Source organism: Pagrus pagrus (assembly GCF_965226575.1).
Source record: "Pagrus pagrus genome assembly, chromosome: 24".
In the NCBI taxonomy this organism is placed as follows: Eukaryota; Metazoa; Chordata; class Actinopteri; order Spariformes; family Sparidae; genus Pagrus; species Pagrus pagrus.
The window spans coordinates 8,934,608-8,953,670 of NC_140206.1; the positions used below are offsets into that span (position 1 = coordinate 8,934,608).

At 45.0% G+C, this 19,063-nt stretch overlaps 1 protein-coding gene and 1 long non-coding RNA gene across 5 annotated transcripts in view; one reads left to right on the forward strand and one right to left on the reverse strand.

Moving 5' to 3' along the window:
• The window catches only part of LOC311253506, a 40,758-nt gene extending 26,601 nt beyond the window's left edge, over positions 1-14,157 (forward strand). Inside the window, exons 3-5 of one of the 3 annotated variants that reach the window (XR_014621687.1) lie at positions 13,122-13,187; positions 13,363-13,531; positions 13,643-14,157. This is a non-coding gene — a long non-coding RNA (uncharacterized lncRNA). Of the gene's footprint in view, positions 1-13,121; positions 13,532-13,642 lie in introns of all 3 variants that reach the window. The other 2 variants (XR_014621688.1, XR_014621686.1) reach the window with 2 other exon arrangements.
• The window catches only part of hecw2b (HECT, C2 and WW domain containing E3 ubiquitin protein ligase 2b), a 29,017-nt gene extending 10,368 nt beyond the window's left edge, over positions 1-18,649 (reverse strand). The window contains exons 1-12 of one of the 2 annotated variants that reach the window (XM_084347520.1): positions 17,861-18,649; positions 8,063-9,238; positions 4,380-4,487; positions 4,205-4,299; positions 3,436-3,511; positions 3,175-3,344; positions 2,937-3,079; positions 2,504-2,604; positions 1,515-2,395; positions 1,304-1,433; positions 997-1,149; positions 167-268 (exon numbers count right to left, since the gene is read on the reverse strand). In XM_084347520.1, coding sequence (XP_084203646.1) covers positions 167-268; positions 997-1,149; positions 1,304-1,433; positions 1,515-2,395; positions 2,504-2,604; positions 2,937-3,079; positions 3,175-3,344; positions 3,436-3,511; positions 4,205-4,299; positions 4,380-4,487; positions 8,063-8,459 — 2,356 coding nt within the window. In that variant the 5' untranslated portion in view covers positions 8,460-9,238; positions 17,861-18,649. The remainder of the gene's footprint in view (positions 1-166; positions 269-996; positions 1,150-1,303; positions 1,434-1,514; positions 2,396-2,503; positions 2,605-2,936; positions 3,080-3,174; positions 3,345-3,435; positions 3,512-4,204; positions 4,300-4,379; positions 4,488-8,062; positions 9,239-17,860) is intronic. The other variant, XM_084347521.1, reaches the window with a different exon arrangement.
• Between the last annotated feature and the right edge of the window lie 414 nt (positions 18,650-19,063).

Genomic DNA, 19,063 nt, shown 5'->3' on the forward strand with positions numbered 1-19,063 from the left:
AGAACGTTTGTATGTATAACACTGTGGCTAAGTTGCATTGTGGGTAATGTGGGCACCAGGTTTTAGTTTGTTACCCTTTAAGATTATAGGAATGAGAATTCAAAAAAATCAATATATACAATACAATATATATATATGTTATCATAATTTACTGTAGTTCACTTACTGGGTGGTAGTGGCTCGTCCACTCTCTGGTAACGGCTGATGTCATGGCGGACTGATGGCAGGGAGCGAACAGACTGGTGGCCATTGACCTGAGCTGTGGCACCTGCACACACACACACATCAAAACATTATTGCGTCACTCAAAATACAAGAAAAGGCAGAAATGTCTTTTAATGTCCTACAGCTGGTTCATCCCCCCTCAATCACAGCAGTGTTACCGCCTATTATCTAATACTGTCACAAGGTTAGATAAGCACAACTGTTACTCGCTGTAAGCCAACAGCTTTCTGGCAGCTGCAGGAAACTTGTTCTGATCTGGATAAATCTCCAGTCTTTTATTAATGCTCCCTGATCGCTCAATCCTCTTGACGTGGAGAGAGACTCCGGTGCAGATTTTGCATGAGGATCTTTCTCTCAGATCGGGTTTTTGGCAGCGTGCATAAATTCAATATTCTGACTTTGACGCTCAAAACAGAAAGAAAATAGAAAGAAAAAGCAATGTAGAAAAGCTCAGCCAATAACCTAGTTAGCATGTAAACGAAAGGCTGTGTTCACATCCAACAGGAGCATATTCACTGCGTTGAAGAGAGGTGGTGGCAAGGGACATGGAAACTGAATGATTAATACACTTGATTCTCTTAATAACAACCATTAAAGAGACCCTGACTGAAGCAATTAACCTCCTGCTGCTCTGGTGGAGCTGCTCAGTCGCACCTGATAGAGGAGTGAAGCTGCACAGGAAGTGTGTGGGAATATATGTGGAAATAAAACTAATGTACAAATTATTATTTCAATGGAATAATGGAGGTTAAAAAAAAAAAAAAGTCTTACCCATCTCTCTCTCCCCCCCTGCCGCTCCGTTGGGACTCTCTCTGGCCCCGCACACCTCCTGGCCTCCAGAGGCCTGCATGGACTGCCTCCTCATCCACACTTCGCCTCCCTCCTCCTCCTCCTCCTCCTCCTGCCCACCGCTTGCTGTCGCTCCTGTAGATTTTAAGCGAAGACGAAGAAAATGTGGCACTTTTTTTCCATTTTAGTTGCACAAAACTTCGGGGTTGGTCCTTTAGTTATTATGGAAAACATTTGGCTGATTTTTACCTAAAAAAAAAAACGGCAGCGAATCATTTAAAACATTTACCAGCTTCAGAACTTCCTCCTCTCTCTTTTGGACGAGTAGCTGCTGCTACTGGCCCGTTTGCCTCGCTGCTCGATGACTCCGCCCCTTCCTCCTCCGCCTTCGGAGCCACTTCTTTTCTTGTATCCACCTCCTGAAGAGAGAAGAAGACATTTTAGAGAAAAAAAAGCTCTTCCCTTCTTGATATTTCATGACCTGATCTACAGCTGCTCACCTGAATGGGTGAAAGTGGACCAAGTGAGGATGTGCAGGTCACTTCCTGGTTCCCACCCATGCTACTCGGCTCCTGGCAGGTACACTCCTCCACAGACTCCCCTGGTGCAGGTGCTGCAGCTCCCTCAGCTCCTGATGCCTGAGCGGAGCTGGGAGCTGTGGACGTTTCCCCAGCAGCATTTGCAGCCTCTGCCGATGCTCCAGTGACCTCTCCATTCCCGTTGTTTGGTACCTGTGTTTGGTCTCCAGCTGCACCTTCTGCAGCTCCACCTTCAGCTCCTGCAGGCTCACTTGCAGGCTGAGCACCAGCAGGGGAGTCTGCCTCTGGTCCATTCCCAGTCCCAGCTCCATTTGGCTCCTGTGGCTCTGCGTTTGAACCTCCATTACCCAGAGACTCAGATGTAGCCGGTCTCCTCGATGAGTCCGTAGTCTGTGGTGTCCCCGCCTCCTGTGTTTGCTCCCTGTGCTCCTCATCCTCATCTGAGTCTATGTGCAGCATCGCATTGAGCCGAGTGTCCGTTGGAAAGCTAGAGCGGAGCTTTGGAGAAGGCCCCACAAAAGGCCTGTCTCCTGGGCTCCTGGGAGCCTCGATGGCATCCAGGTAGTCGTTGAGTGACACCTGCCGGTGGGTGTGGCCGCCCACAGCCATAGGAAGCAAATCCTCCTCGCTCAACTGCCCTGGTTCCCGCCAAACGCTGTCGTCACCATAGTAACCAGCGCCGTTGACTATCAGGGAGCCCTCGTCGGAGCCCGTGGGGGAGGGTCCACAAACAACACGTGAGGAGGAAGATGCGTGAGGGAGGTCTTCGTCATCGGAGGGACTGCCAGGGTCGCCGTTAACCGCGCCACCCAAGATAGTTCCCACAGTGTCTGGGGAAGCTTCTGACAGGAAGGCGGAGGAACAGAAGAAGAGAATAGACACAGCAAATAGTTTAGTGGAAATAAAAGAATATGCATCACTTTAAGTATTTATAATGAAGACACACACACCTTCTTGACCTGTGGAGGTGATATCCACTCTGAACAGCAGCTGCCCGCTCACGTGATCCGTAGGGAGACGACGACACAGGCTGTAGCTGACCGGCTGATCGCTGCACAACACAAGCAGATATACAGTATACATCATTGTTCACAGGAGGACATGATCTCCCCAGTTGTAGATCAATATCAAATCAATGCCTTAACAATGAGCTGATTGGTACATATTGACTTTATATTGACTGAACAACGTTGAGTCACTGAGGTTAAATGCTGAAGGTCAGGTGTTCTCAGATGTTCCGTTTCTGTCCGGGTGCTCGTTAAAAATAAACTACAAACATTCATCAACAAAACCTCTTTACAGATTCAGTTTTCATGGTCAACCTATTCAAAAACCTCTTCCTGTGCATCCAATGTGAATTTACGGATCTGTGTGTGAACTCACTCAGCTGTCGGCCCCTCCAGGAGTCTCTGCACCGGGATGATCAGCTGACCCAGAAAACGCTTGATGATTGGTCGGCTCTTGGCAAACTTATCCTTCACCTCGATCTCCAACACATCAGTCAGCAGAGCCACAAAAGTGTATTTCTACAGGAAAATCGACAGTTGAGAGTATAGTTTTATTGTCACAATTATGTATGTAGTAGTAAACACTTCTTTTCGATGCTATAGTGTGTGCTGACCTCCCCATGCCACACTGGGTTGGTGGTGTTGGCTATGATGGAGGAGCGTCTCTCCTGGCCATGGTGGGTGAACTTGGGGAGGCCGCTCCTCTTCCCGGGCTGAATGGACATCTTCAGGTAGGGGTCAGGGTTGAAGAACATGCCCTTCTTCAGGCCCGCCGCCCGGATATCTGGAGTGGAGAACACACAGTCGTCAGCATATTTGCATTTTTTTCTACTGGACTACAACCACGCCACAATCCCACGAATGATTCCTCTCACCTGATAGGGTGAAGCTGACTAGTTTCCGACAGTGCTCAGTCCCTGATTGGTCCTCCGCTTGGCCTTCACTGCCCACCTGATGAGAAAACAACCAACAGGAGAGCAGTATGAGACTTTGTAGTGTGACCTGACTTCACAAAAATAAAGCTGAGAGTTTGATTAAAGGAGGAATCAAAGAGAGGGAGAGGATTAATGCTTTTACGAGCTCTGATTCAAGCTGACTCAACTGGAACAAACGTCTCTCCGCCTCAGTTTGTGCTGCTGACAGCTCAGTGCCATCAGCCTCTCTCCATTCACTTCTCTCCACTGACTCTGACTGCATCCCTGCCATCTCAAAATTTGTTTCGAGCTTCCAGAAGATTCTCTACTCAAAACCACCTGTGCGGATCTGGACCCTGATGAATGGCTTTATTTTGCCAGTGTGTTAGTCAGAGTTAGAGGAGGATCTGCAGCTGATAACCTGGACTCACATTTATTGACTGTTTCAGAGTCCTTCTGAGGAATCCAACAAAAAGTTAACCAAAGAATAACAACACTGTAGGACTTAGAGTTACTAATGATTTACCTGCCAGTAATTTACTTAATACTTTATTTATTTTTGATTTTGGCAGTCCTCCATAGCCCACAGCCATGCTAGCTGCTTGGTGATTCTGTACATGACACTGATGCTAGCATGCTGATGTTTAGCCAACGATGAGAGCCAATCAGGATTAAGGATTTGACGGTTCCATAGAGAGAAAATTAAAGTAGACAATGTAGACGAACGTACCGGTACTCCAGGGTTCTTGACGGTGATACAAGGTGTCGTTGCTCTCAGTGCTCCAGATACGCCATGATAGTATTTAAAGCAGACCTTTGTCTCCGCTGTGGAGAGAACACAAACGATCATCAGGGTTATTTCCTCAGACTTTATGACAAACATAGGGACCATGAAGTACACTCACGCTCCATGAAGTAGGGTCCCGGCTCCAGCCTCCACACAATCTGTCCCTTCTGGGTGCCGTTCACGCCGCGATTCTTGGAGTCCCACACGTTGGCCACACACGTCTCATCTGTAAAACACACACACACATTTACTTTTATGGGCTGAACATTTGTTTATCTGTCCTTTAGCCAGCAGTTGTAAGATGTTAATGGTTAATGAGACAAGGGAACAGGAACATTTAGCAAGGTCACATACTGCACCAACGGCTAGTGAGCTATCGACTCACTTAATGAGGCAGCAGCATGCACGGCCACCTCAGCAAGATGATGATTTATGTAGAGCACCAGCAGCTTGAAGTTTTTAATGATAATGCTGGTTCACTAAAGTCAAGAGTGCAAGGAAACAATGGAGACAAAAGCAGCAAAATAATGATCAGTGTGTTTACCTGTACACCAACTCATTGTGATCATTCTGTCTCAGTTATATCTGCACATTTAAAATGAAAACAACACAAAGCTGCAAACACAAAGAAGAAAATCCCACATTTGAGCTCCATTATAAAGTGAAAATACATCACAGCCCTTTTCCAATGACCAAACTTACTATGAGTAATGACTGACCTAAGTAAGTAAGCTTTAATGCCTCCCTGCTATACAAAAACCTACCTGAAAGGTAATTAAGTCCATCAGTCATTGTCAAGCTGCCAATCACTGAGTCCATCTGTCTCAGTCATCTGGTCAATAGCCTTCAAACCTGTGCTGCAGCCCGACGCACAGCCTGGAGCAAACTACAGTTTAACCACTTTAGATAGTGTTAGCTAATCAAGTCTTTGGGCTGGGGATGTAATAATTAGTCAGTTGATCAATTAGCTGTCAAGTATGAAATCAATCGCCAACTATTTTGATAATCGTTTTGAGTCATTAAAATATGAATATTTTCTTGTTTCTTTATCATGACAGTAGACTGAATATCTTTGGGTTGTGCAAGACAAACCAAGACATTTGAGGACGTCATCCTTGGCTTTGGAAAACCTTTAATCGGCATTTTGGCATTGTTTGTATATTTTTGGGCAGATGAGACATGAGAGGAGAGAGGGCATGTTGCGTTGATGAACCGTCAGGATGGAGGTTACTGCTTCCTGAGGGAAACTCTGCCCACAGGTCATAAACCACACCCGCGTCTGCGCCTGTTGAGCCATCAAACATTTATGTGTTCGTCCTGTGACAAATGGCCCGTGTCCTGATGAATCAATACTGCTGTCCGTCACACACACACACACACACACATATATATATTTATATATATATACAGTACAACCCTTGCCCTCTTGTCACCGGGGGTCACCATCAATAACCCCTGAGCCTTTGTTAGTGACAGCAAATAAGTATTCCTCACACACACACACACACACACACCTGTCTGACCTGATAACCCTGCAATCATCCTTATAAACTACAGTCACACACACACACAGGTCAGACAGCAGCGAGAGGTTATGGCGCTCAGCCGGCTCCAGGGGAGCATGGCCGACAGCCAGGCTGGAAACAGTGCTCGCCCCTGGGGAGAACCACCCCAGAAATCCCCCTGCCTTCAGGTCAATACTGCCAGAGAGCTGCACAGAGGCTGGAGGGATCACCTTTCCCTACTTTCTCTATCTCTGTCTGGATAAAGGATTGTCCACAGGCACTCACTCTCATTCACACACACAAAATGGGTCACCTGTGGTTTGAGATGACCTTAGCTTTTGTAAAATGGAGTGTGTATCACTGGCTGCTGAAAGCTGCTCTTTCACACCTGAGCCTGAGAGCTACAGGGCATCGGCGAGCCCAGCAGACTGTTAACAGAGAGAGGCTTTTATCTCACATTAAACCCTGAATGAACGAGTAGTAACAATAGCAGCCAGTGGAAAAATAGACTTGGATCAATGCTATAAAGGCAGAGGAATAAATAACAATTGAATATATATATTTTCAACCTTTTTTGGTTTGTACGGACACAGAATACCTACATCTTATGTCCTCTCCACACAATTTGTAATGTTTCCTGCTGCGAGAAGACACGTTTCACTGCATTTTAGGGACTGTATGAAAGTTATTCGGAGACGGAAAAGGGGGAGGGCACCTACACTTCCTTGGTGCTCACAGTCTGGACCACTAGCTCCATTGCTATCAGAGCTAACTAGCTAATGGTAGCTACTGTTGGCAGCCTCCATGGTAGAAACTCTGGGCACGCCTGCTATAATCCATCATTAAATTGGGATACACAATATAACATTTTTCATGCCTATTTAATGTAGATTAAAGAGAAAATGTCCCTCAAAGTAGGTACAAACATCTGCTTGTAAAATTGTATTCACATATACACACAGATTTTTATATCTTCAGGACGAACTTAAAATTGTGTGTGTGTGTGTGTGTGTGTGTGTGTGTGTGAGAGAGTGTGTATGAGTGCAATGTAAGAAGCAACACACTGCTCTTAAATGATATTGATGCTGAGTCAGCATCACTTTCTTCAGGATAACCTCCTCCCTTTCTCTCATCATCTTTTCTAACACACACACACACACACACACAATCCATTAGCCAGTTAATGTGGCAGCAGTGGGGCTGATGTAATGCTCTAACCTTGAGGAGATGAGTTACAAGTCGCAACCTCGCTATCATATCGCTATCCTACAGCAATTTTTATTACACCACAAGCAGGAGAAGACGTGTGGACAGGGAGACAGATGGAGGGAGAGACAGCATGGGATTGGGAGACAAGAGGAAATGATGACGATGAGCAAGCAAGAATAGACCACAATGGAGGCGCAATTAATAGCTTACTGGATGGGGGGAAAAGAATACCTAGAAAAGTCTGGTGCGAGTGACGTTACAGTAAATTATTTGTCTGAAAATGTGGATTGTGTTTGAGGTATCAGGCCCAGTGGACCTGGATAATAATTAAAGTTTAGTGTTGGCCTGGTGAGCTAACACAGCTAACAGAGTAGCTAACAGAGTGATTAATGCAACCATGTAGCAATGCTAGCTTCTACAAGAGCAAGACTGCAGTGGTTTGCAGACAAAATGTTAGAGCCAAAACCATTCGTCCATTAATCGATTGTTTGGTTGCTAAACCTCCCCCTGAACAGCGATTGTCCAATCATAGCTCAGCAACTGTAGCTGGAAACTGCTAACCACGGCCACATAAACACTGCAAACAAAAGGTTTAGAGGATTGTGTCTTGTCTTAAAAATAACTTTTTTGGGATAGGTTAAAGGTGCAGTAAGTATATATAGGCAGCATATCATCAGTGTAGCTGCTAACTGCTGCTAACAGTAGCTGCTGTTAGCTAGTAAGCTCAGTTAACCATACAGCTAGTGGAGTGTTTATTTTGTTTACTAATGGAGTATCACCCCTCAAATTAGCTAGGCGCTAGCTGGATAGCATGCTTACTTCAATAGATATCTCTGGAACATAACACATAGATGGCTGTTACATAATTGTTATTTGTTCGTATTCCAGACAGATATCAACTTGTAGTATCATAGTTGTTTTTAAAAAATGAGAACTGAGGGATTAATCAATAATAAAATGTATCAATGGCCCTTGTTGTGTCACATGCAAGTCTTCTGTTAAATTCAAAACACAGATGTTAAAGCCCCCCTCCTGAAGCAGACTGGTCCATAATTCAGTGGGGGGAGGCAGGGTTGAGTTTGCTCACCGATGTGGTACAGCCCGATCCAGTCGGTGGCGTCCACTTCCTCCTTGATGTCCCACGAGATGACCAGGTGGCTGTGGCCGAGAGTCAGCTGGTACGTAGACGCCGTGAGCGATGAGCGGCTGTCTGACGTCACTAGGTCTGTGTCGCTATTAGCTCGCTGAAGCCCCACCCCCGTCGATTCCGATTGGTTCCCTGACTGCATAGCGGAGGAGGACCCAGACGTGGAGGTTCCAACTGTGCCCTGCACCGACAGACTGCGGAGGTTGTCGGGTCCAATAGTGTACGGCCGGCCGTGCGGGGTGCGCCGACGCACCGCCAGCAGGTGATCTCGGGCGCTGCCGTTGCCCGACGATGAGGGGGACGAGGGAGAGGACGAGGCGGTGGCAGCAGACGCCATGGTTACCGCAGAGGTGGAGGCGGAGAAGGGAGGAGGCTGGAAGCGAGGGGGAGAGGAGGAAAGCTGGGGGTGGTGATGGTGGTGCTGGTGGTGGTGAGGATGGTGGTGGTGGTGGTGATGGTGGTGGTGGGGGGAGGAGGGGGCGGAGGAGGTGGAGGGAGAGGGGGAGGATGATTGGGGGCGGGGGCGAGGGGGGAGGACGGCCGTTGCGAGGGAGGGGCGAATGGTGGAGGCCGAGTGGGCAGACCAAAGAGAGAAAACAAAGAGGGAAGGGGAAGGAAGTGACAGAGGGGGAAGACAGGAAGTAGACACGCAGGCCCTCTAGGTTCAAAGCAGCACCACTAGGGCCAACTGAAGAAGTTAATGATGTGAAGGAACAAAGCTCTGCTGGCGTTCCTTTGGGCAAGGCACTTCAGAGCTCCCAGAATCCACTAGTCGTCATTCAGAGTATTAGGAGGCGGTCTGAACCATAGTCTTGGATCAGTCATGTATACCACGTTTCCACTGTGAATGTCGATGCTGTCGATTTATCCCTCTCAACACCCGAGGACACCCGTCCATTCTGACAAATGTGTCAGAGAAATGCCTTGCTTCAGGGCACTAAAGTACTCTGTATATCCTCCAGGTACCCATGGTGACAGAGGAAAAGTGATGGAGGTGGGAGATGGGCAGAGAGAGACGAGGAATTAGGGATGATCCGGAAATCCTTTCGCAGGGGGGTGATGACGGGGCGTTCCTATGGTCCACAGGGAGGTGAGGGGTGGAGGGAGGTTGGAGACCTACAGGAAAAAGAGAGAGAGAGAGAGAGAGAGAGGAAGTAAGAAAGGTGATGGGGAAAGAAAGGACAAGAAGAGGGATGATGGTCAGTATCTGGTGGTCATATTTGGTGGCATTAAGGCAGCTATCACTTTATATTGATGACGATAACAGGAACAGGAACTACTCCAGGTAGAAAACAAACCAGAAATCTGAGAGTTTATGACGAGATGCTAATGTTACATTATTATGCTAACATTCAGTTTTTATGCTCACTTTACCTTCTTTATGCTAATGTCACTTTTTCATGCTAATGTTACTATTTCAATGCTAATGTTACTTCTTTTATGCTAATTCATTTATGCTGATGATACTTTTTTATGCTGACGATACTTTTCTATGCTAACGTTACTAGTGTGAGGGCGGTTTCTGTGTTTTTAATGGTCTGGTCTAACACATCTACCCTGTGTTTACTTTTGATGCTAAGCTAAGCTAATCGACTTCCATGTCTCACCATAGATAACATGATAAGATAAGACATGAAAGTGGTATTAATCTTCTCATCTAAATCTTTACAAGAGCATAAATAAGAGAACTTCTTAAACATTGAACTATTGTTTTAATTTACAAAAAATACTTTATTCTGCCAATGTGAGATGGTAAATATCTACCAAATCTACTTGTAGAAGTGACCCACAACAACATGTTTTTTGTAACTGCACCACTGATATATTCTGGATGCTTTATTATATGAACATTCATTCATTTCTCATATATTTTGACATCACCTTGACACCACCCACAGTGACTAAGACACAAAGATTGGCCTTTATGTCAGCCACACAATGACTTTAAAAAAGGTCTTTACCAGCAGCTGCTTCAGAGGTTAACAAGTTCAACTCACATCCTGAATGGATAGAAATAAAACCGTATCCTGTCGACCTTTAAAACGGAGCACACTCACAACTCTCCTGTTCATTTTCTTTACCTCCTTTCTTTCAGGTACTCAATTTTGTCTCCCACATGCATGCACATTGGTCGCCATGGTGAAAGGCGATTACGCCAAACCGCATCTCAGCTTCCGCGCGAGTCACGTCAGACCTAACGTCGAGCCGCCACTCCCCTCCTTCCTCTCATTCTCTCCATCCTTCTTGCCATTATGAGACTGAATACCGTAGCCCTTCTGTAACGCTGCTAAATTAGCTGTGCAACATGTTTGCAGAGGGGGGAGAGAGAGGTAAACAGGAAGCTGCAGAGAAAGAGAGAGAGCGTGGAGGGGGGATGAACCCTGTGCGTTAGATATCCGGAATTCCCGATGATTTTTTTCCCACGTGGTAAAAATAACTACTGACATCAGCATTTTGTTCACGACAAGGATAATGAGAGCAAATCCGGTCTGAAGATTTCTATCACAAAAGTTCCAGACTGACACTATGGAAACTCTTCATCACAGGAACTGGAACACACTATAAAAAAACCTCAACGCTACAGGAAATTACACTTGACTAATAACCTATTTACAGAAATCCAATTACTTATTTAAACATGAGTGTTGACAGTAAAAAGGCGGAAAAGTTCAGAAAAGGTTCCTGTCAGTGTGAGTTTAACGGAAGAGTTTTGGTTTTGTTTGACGTACGTTTTCAACATCACTTCCTGTCAAAATGAGACTGCAGTTTCCTTGTTTTTACTGTGAAACATGTTCAAAATTCATCCACAATGATGTGACAGATACAACAATAAAGCTCTTGATAAACCAGGCGCTCTCTCTCTCTCACACACAAACACACACACACTCACGCCCACACATCTGGACAGTTTTATAAATAGCTCTGGGCAGAGGCCGGTGCTGAGCATAGAGCTGCTGGCTGAGTTTAAAGCCACTTGTACCCAAATAACACACGCACACACGCTGAATGTCTGCATGCTTTGTACTAAAACACTCCCAAAACACCATCCTGAGAGTCCCACAATCTGAACCTGCTGCCGCCTGTTGTCTGAATCAAACTAATCAGAAATGCACACACACACACACACATATACAGAGGCACGTGAAGCTGTCGGGAGGTAAGTGTCCTTGATCCAGCAGCAGGATTAAAACAGAGAATGGGGGGATTTACTGTTGACAGAATGCCTTCTCTAATCCGCTGCATTACCACACGGCTTCAATCTGCAGCTGGAGTCCGTCTACCCTGCTGCCTCTGCAACTACATTTCCATCCAGCTGTCCAACAAATTTAAACTCAAGGGATTGCTGTGTGAGTTAATGCAAATTAGGTGAAACTCTTGCTGGAAAAAGTATAGAAAGTAACACATGAATCAAAGTTATGTCAGTGTTATTTACTAGTTTTTAAACTTTGCATTATCTCTGTATGTTTATTACAGGAGTTTTCACTTTAAAGGAACAGTTCACCCAACGATGAAAATTCAGTCAACATCTACTCACCCCCATGCTGATGGGAAGGCGGGGGAAGTTTTGTAGTCCGCAAAACATTTCTTGACCTTAACAGGAAAAACAAACAGCGTTGCAGCGTTCTCTAAAACAACTGAAGCAGATGGGGACTTGTTTTAAAAGATTTTAAAAAACTGGCTCCATACAGCTTGTGTAGCATAATCCAAGTCTACCGAAGCCCTGAGATCCAAAACTGTATTTACACCCGCTACGTGCAGTCAAGCTCATGCTAATGCTATTAGCTTCATAGCTACAGTGGCGATTTCTGCTCCGAAAAGGGTGTAAATTACATCTTTTCAAATTAATTTCTCAGGGCTTCCAGAGACCTGGATTACTCTAGACGAGCTGTATGGAGCCATTTATTTATTTATTTATGTTTTAAAACAAGTCCCCATCTACCTCAGTTGTTTAGGAAAATGCTGCAACGCTGTTTTGCTGTAGCGCGAGAAGTGTTTGTAACCATGCATCATATTTTAATCTCTCATCATGTTTTATATGAAAAATCTTAATTGAAACGTGGCATAAAATAAAAAAATATGAATTAAAATACTGATTACTTGCCGTAATTTGACTCTCTGCCTCTATAACTGCCCACTCCAATCTAATTAACAATCAGTCGGACATTTGAGGTCACAGTTAAAGGTTGAGCTATTAATACACGACCTTTAACCAAATCTCACCACCGACCCCTAACCACACCCCTGTCCGCCTCTCTCCATCTCGCACGTACTCACTGAGCTGACCTCTGACCTCGGCCAGCCTCCGTCTTACAGCCGAGCATTCCACATTCGGCACGCACATTAAAACTCTGCGCCGCTCACACCAGCCGCTTAACACTGAACTTCTTTAAGTGTCAGCCGGTGCCAAGCGCCACACTCATCCCCCAGAGTGACCTCAAGTTGAACCAAATCAACCTTAACTTTGAATTCTCTGAATTTTTACTGGAAGTAAGTTAAAATTAATCACTGTAATGATGCAGCAGTTATTTTTATGCACATTTTTCACAGGAGATAATAACAGTTTTTGGAGAAGTTTGTGGAAAAACTAAACTGAGAGCGGCGTTGCCAGATTTCTGTCCCTTTACAACACTGTATTCTGAGATATAAGTTACAAAAGCAGACAGTTTTTTAGCCTAAAATCACTGCACTGGACAACATTTCTGTTCCACATTAGCGTCAGATAAAGATTCCTGATGCAATTACATCACAGAAGTCTTTAAAATTTGATTAAATCACAGCTCTTGCATGATGGATGGAGGGCAGGCAGTGTCTGGTTTGTCAGAGACCCGCGATAGAAGCTGACAATCGCTCATATTACAATACAGAACATCTGAATACCTTGCCACTTTAAATCTGCGAGGTGAACAAGCACTGCGAGTTTCAACACTAGTCTCCTAGTTTTAATAGATTTCACAACCCCCCTTTTCAAGAATGTCGTGTTGTATTTCCGCCTCAGCAGACTGCAGCCCTGTACAGCCTGAATCCAGGAGCAGGAGCCGGCGCCATGTTATCCACACACACACAGGTAAAGACGCACACACATGTACTCCCTCACACAAATACTTTCACTGCACACACACACACTCAGAGGAGACACTGAGTGGATTGATGGAGTGTGTAGACCGGATCACAGAGCTGACTCATCTCCGCCCCGCCGCCACTAAGACTACTTGTGTGTGTGTGTTTGGTCATCTGAGCAGGGTTTTTGATTTAAGGTGTGTGAGATCATAAGCTTCGAGGTGATAGGTGAGCTGCTGCAGTAACACGGCTACCCCATCAGCTTAAAAGGTGCACTCCCTGATGTAGTTATCTTGCCAAATCCCAAAACATCTCCACAGCTCAACGTTGACCGTAATCCAACATAAACAGGTAAATGAACAGATACCTCACCTGATAACTGTATTAGCAAACACAGAGCAACATTAGCAGGTCATGTTTGTATCCTGATGATTTTAATTCAAATATTTCCTCTCCTTTTAGCTCTGTTTTTGGTCTCCACCAACTCCAGCTGGCTCTTCCGCTGCTCCACAGAACCAAAGAAGAATATTAATGGCTTTAAAACAAAAACAATTAGCTGGAAGAAGCTAAAATACTCGGTAGAACTGAGAGGTTTGTCACTACAAGGGATATCCTTCACATTACACAAAGTCATTTAATCTGTGGCTAATATAAAAATATTGATTGTAGCAGCTTTTTGGAAAGACCTCACAACTTTGATAAGACTATCTGAATGTAAACACTTGAAGGAAAGAAAGGCAAAGAGAGCTGCCTTGAAAATAAAAAGAAAGGAGTCACGCAAGTTTGGTCACGTAGAGAGGAGGAAAAACTAAACTTGCAGGAGGATTAGCAGCTTTAAAAGTCTGAAAGTTTGTTCAGGTCTTGATTTCACGTCAGGCAGAAGATCCACCGTTTGCTGCCAACATACATGCAGAAATATAAACAAATTTATTCATGAAAATGTAACTTTCTTACTTATTTTTAATACAAAACCTAAAGATGTGAATAAAAGAAGTATTTTCATTTAACTTTTTTTCATAAATTAAATTGTGTCATTTTCTTACTATGCATGAAATCTTTCCTTTTTGGGCCTTCACATCTAAAGTGTTTAACTCCTTATAAAAAAAAACCCCACTACCATTTGGGTCAATTGTGCAAGCAGCTTATTAAGACCCATATTTACGTTTTCTGTTAGTTGTTGACCACTAGTGGGCGTAGTAAGCACTACGTCAGCAAAGGAGGAAGTCAGGTGGAATAGTATAAAGAGCGCCAAAGTCAAGGCAGGAGGAGGAGGTTGGTAAGGTGACCCAGGAGACCGCTGCTTGTCTACAGTTAGTTATTTTAACTTGCTAACATTATGTCACATACTTAACGTTGCTTCAGTTTTTTACTAAAGTTGCGTAACTATGTGTTTTGGGAGTCCCAGCCAACCGACCTGTTCAGTAGTTTAGGCACGAGGATGCGTTGGTTTAACTGTACTGTGTGAGATACAGTAAGTGCCATCTTTCCTCCAGTAGAAGCTTCCAGTCTGCCGGTTATTTATAAATGGTGAGACTTTGTGACTAAATATACACACAACCTGGTGAAAACAGACCCAGGCACTGACATCAATACACTGTCAGCCGGTGATGACGGCGCTACACACTTCACAAGCTGTGCTCACTGGCAGCAATGCACATACGGCAAAAACCTGCGTTTGATTTGGTGCTACTTTCATCCCACGCCGAGACAAAGGAATGATGGGGGAAAGTGCAGGCGAGGCATTCAAGTGTTTCCTATAAAAACTAAATGTTTGCGGGCAGGACAGGAAGAACATTTCATCCCTCGGACTCTAGAAGTCTCCGCCGAAGTCAGAAACACTGCTGATTTTCTTCTAGGTGGGGCGGCGCTGGGCTACATTACTGAATAATGCAGGTGTCGGAGCTTGAAAGCTGCAGCGGGCAAGATTTAGATGTAAAGAAAGAATCCAGTCAGCCTAATTTAATCACAAAGTGGAGCCACAGTGAAGACTGACCCAGTCCCTGAAGGGATGCCAGAAATTCGTCCTATTTGCCCAAATAAAGCTGTGGTGTCGGGGTGTTACGCTTCTCTGCCAGACATGAGGGCAGAATAACTGTCCCCTTGACTGATTTAGTCTCTCGGTTCACATACAGGATCCTCGGGTTGAGTGTTTTGGGATCTGGATGACAAATTTAATGTCTTTTAAGTTAAATATACGAGTATAAATCTGGCATGGGTTGGTAAAAAAAGCACTCACTCACACACACACACACACAGCGTCCTGAAATAGCTGTAGCGTGATTGGAGAACAATGAGGCGGACCCGTCAGAGGCGACAGCTTCCTGTCCCCAACACACCCATCACATTCCTCTGTGCCAGTTTGTGTGTGTTTTTGTTTCAGTGCACTCTTGTATTTCTAACCTTGTGCAGGCCGAAGAGCCCAATCCTACGTGACGGACATGACAGAGCTCCACCGACTGTGCACCCAGAGAAACACTGCTAGTGTTGTTAAAGGAGTGGTTCAACATTTTGGGAAATATGCTTATTCATTTTCTTGCAGGGAATAAGATAAGACTATTGATATCACTATGTATGTATGCTAAATGTGATGCTAGAGCTAGCAGCCAGTGGAGACTCCAACAAGCCTTTTGGCAAAGAAATAGTCTGGCACATAAACCCCCGTGAAATCACAATTTGTTGTTTTTACACTTCAGTTTTGTGTGATTTAACATATAACATGTTAATTATGTGAGAGGTGCTGGTAAGAAGATTTTCTTTACCTTCGGATAGAGTCAGGTTAGCTGTATCCTCCTTTAACAGTCTTTAAGCTAAGCTAACTGGCTGCCTGTGGTAGCTTTATTTTTAACAGCAAGACTACTACTTTAAAAGTTTAAACATAATATTGCACAGATTCAAAAGTGTATGGATTAAAGCTGCAAACGATAGCATGTGCGACTACCTAGCTTACCAAAACAAAACTTCCCAAGCAATGGGAACTGTAGTTCTTGAGGCTAAAGTGTATTTCATCTTTCCTAAACATTACCGATTTGACCAGCTAACGTTGGCAACTCCATCTTACTTAATTAGCTCTCAAGCTACAGCTGATACAATCTGTTGCTAGCGCCCCTTTGTTTGGAAGACTACTAACTATATCAAGTGTTAAATCTGCCGCTGTGACGACTGTAAACTATTTTTAAAAGGTGTAGGTGAAGCCGAGAAAATAACTCTGTAGCTGCTGTTAGCTAGCTAGCTCAGTTAGCTGGGCAGCTAGCAGTCCATTGGGAGTTTAAATCACTGTCTATGTTTACATCTCGAGCACAGGACCTTTGACCTGACGGGACTGGGCTAACTGGTTAGCATGCTAATTTTAGTAGATATCTCTGCAACACAATACAAAGACGTAATTCTGTCAAAAATGCTATTACTTACACTACAAAAGATTGACACAAATCCTGCATTACAAACTGTTACTGGGGATATGGTGTTTGACAGATGAGCACATTTGCCAGAGGTGCATTATGGGAAATGTAGGAGTGCTTCACCCAGACTAAAAGTCAGGATATCTCAGCCTCTGTTGCTTCTTTTTTAAATGTGCCCCCCAAAATACAAAATCACTGGAGTACCACTTTATAATCTGACTTGTCACTCCTGTTTGTTAAATACTGTGGCTTTAGTTTTGTGGCTTTAACTCACTGATATGTTTGCATACTGGGCACGTTTACACAACACGGCTGCAAATTTTATCCAAGAGCACCTCAGATAAGGTGTTTTCCGTTGTATATCAGGGAGTTTAATTCAAGGAAAGGCCCGAGACAGGAATCAGGATGCACTGATAATGAGAGTGGTCTCAAATATCGGGTCAATAGACCTTGTGGTCAAAAATAGGCGCAATACACTTGGGAATCTCACTTGTATCGGAGTGAAATGCTAAGATGCAGCCGAGCGGTGGTGGATCCAGGCCCTGCCCTGCTGAAGTGTCATCGAGCAAGACACTACAGATAAATAACACCGGCACCGCGTGAATCTCATCCCACACGATCCGAAACACTTCTTCATGGTGGATTCAGGGGTTGCTGGAGTGCACATCCTCAACCAAATCCCTACCGAACATAACCTCAGCCTACACTGTAGTTTATTATACACAGATTACAATCAGGGTCAGATCCTACATGCAGCTATTAGAGAGGAAATGGGAGATGAGCTGTTATTCTGGGATTGATCTGATTGTGTGAGGCACACTACAGCTCTGATCTAATTTACTCACATTCTCCCAGCATGTGTGTGTGTGTCTGTGTGTGTCTGTGTGTGTGTGAGGCAGCAGGTTGAAACCACTGTTGACTTTCCCTTTTTTAAACCACAGCCTGTCTCTCTCTCTCTCTGACAGCCACACATGGTGCAGCAGGAGGAAGGGTTTGATCTGGGGCTTTGTTGTTGTTGCTGTTGGGGCCTTTATTTGTCACTGTTGCCGTCATGGCATGACTTCATCAGCTCCCCCAGCTCGGGAGGCAGCCCAGACAGATTGATGAGGAAGGGGGGGGTAAAAATATGTGATCAAATACAGTCGTGCGTGGAGAAAAACCCGTCAATTGATGAGAGCTTGATGTTGTGAAATCAGGCTACAGATCCACATCAAACCTCCCTCTGCTGCACTGACACAAACTCATCTATTATTACATATGCATGTGAGACACCCTTTCTTACCTTTTTTTATGCGGTTTAAAGCGTTCACAGCCGCGTGTGCACGCCAAAAAGATCCCCAAAAGAAAGCGCGTAATCATGGACGACGGACCTCCGCACGGCCCGGGCACCGCCGACCCTTCATCGGCTTTCCAAGCGGGCTCCTGCGCCTCAGAGCCCGGGGTGCAGCGCCGCCGCCTCCTCGGTAGCGAAATCTCCCTTTTGGGAAAAAAACACCCGTCAAATTGAACGGATCCCGTTTTTCTTCAGATCGTGGTTGCCATCTCCTCCTCCTCCTCCTCCTCCTCCGGGCCTCGTATACTTCTCGGTGATGTTGGGCAGAGAGACGCGTTCATATCTTATTTATTCGGCTGGAGCGCTCCACATCCGCCGCCGCGTTTCCGCCGCTTCACGCACTCCGTCCCCGGTGTGGTGACGCTCCTCCGTGCGGGGCTGAAGCAAAACCGACCGCATCCTGCTCACAACCGCATATTTACGATGTAAGTGCTGGTTGGGAACTTTTTCTTTAATTTTTTTTAAAGCCAGGCCTTGTTGTGGGAGTCCATATTGACCGAGCTCAGCATCAAAATAACTGATCTAACACCTCCCACTGCCCCCCTCCTCTCTGTGGTGCCCAGCATGAGGTCCGCGGACCCTGAAGGGGTCGCGAGATTGATTCACCAGGAATGATTTCAATTACAGACCATGAGGATTAGTGTTTTAATCACAGCTTTCATGTGAGGACAGTTTAATAATAAGGGCATCCCAGGATCAGGTCTCATCTATAGGAAGGTTAATGATATGAATATGTCAGGGCCAATAGTGGGTTTTAATGGGAGCGCAAAGGGAGGGGCCGACAAGGAACCAGCAGGATTTAAAGGTCCAGTGTGTTGGATTTGGGAGGATATACTGAATTATTCATAATTATGTTTTGTTTAGTGTTTAATTAACAGAAAGGAGGCTCAAACGTTAACAAAAAACATGGCTGACCGTAAGAAAATGACGTCTCTTTGGCAACTGCACCCTCAGAATTGCAGCCAGCTCACGTATATAAAGGAAATAGAGGAAGAAAAACAGCACGTGAGGGAACAGACATCATTATACTTTTTATTTTACAGCACTTTTATGCCCAAACGTCTAAATATTGTCGTCTACACACACATCCGACCTCCTCCCCAAGTCACGGCCCTTTCAATGAGACCTCATGTGACCTTATTTTGGAATAAA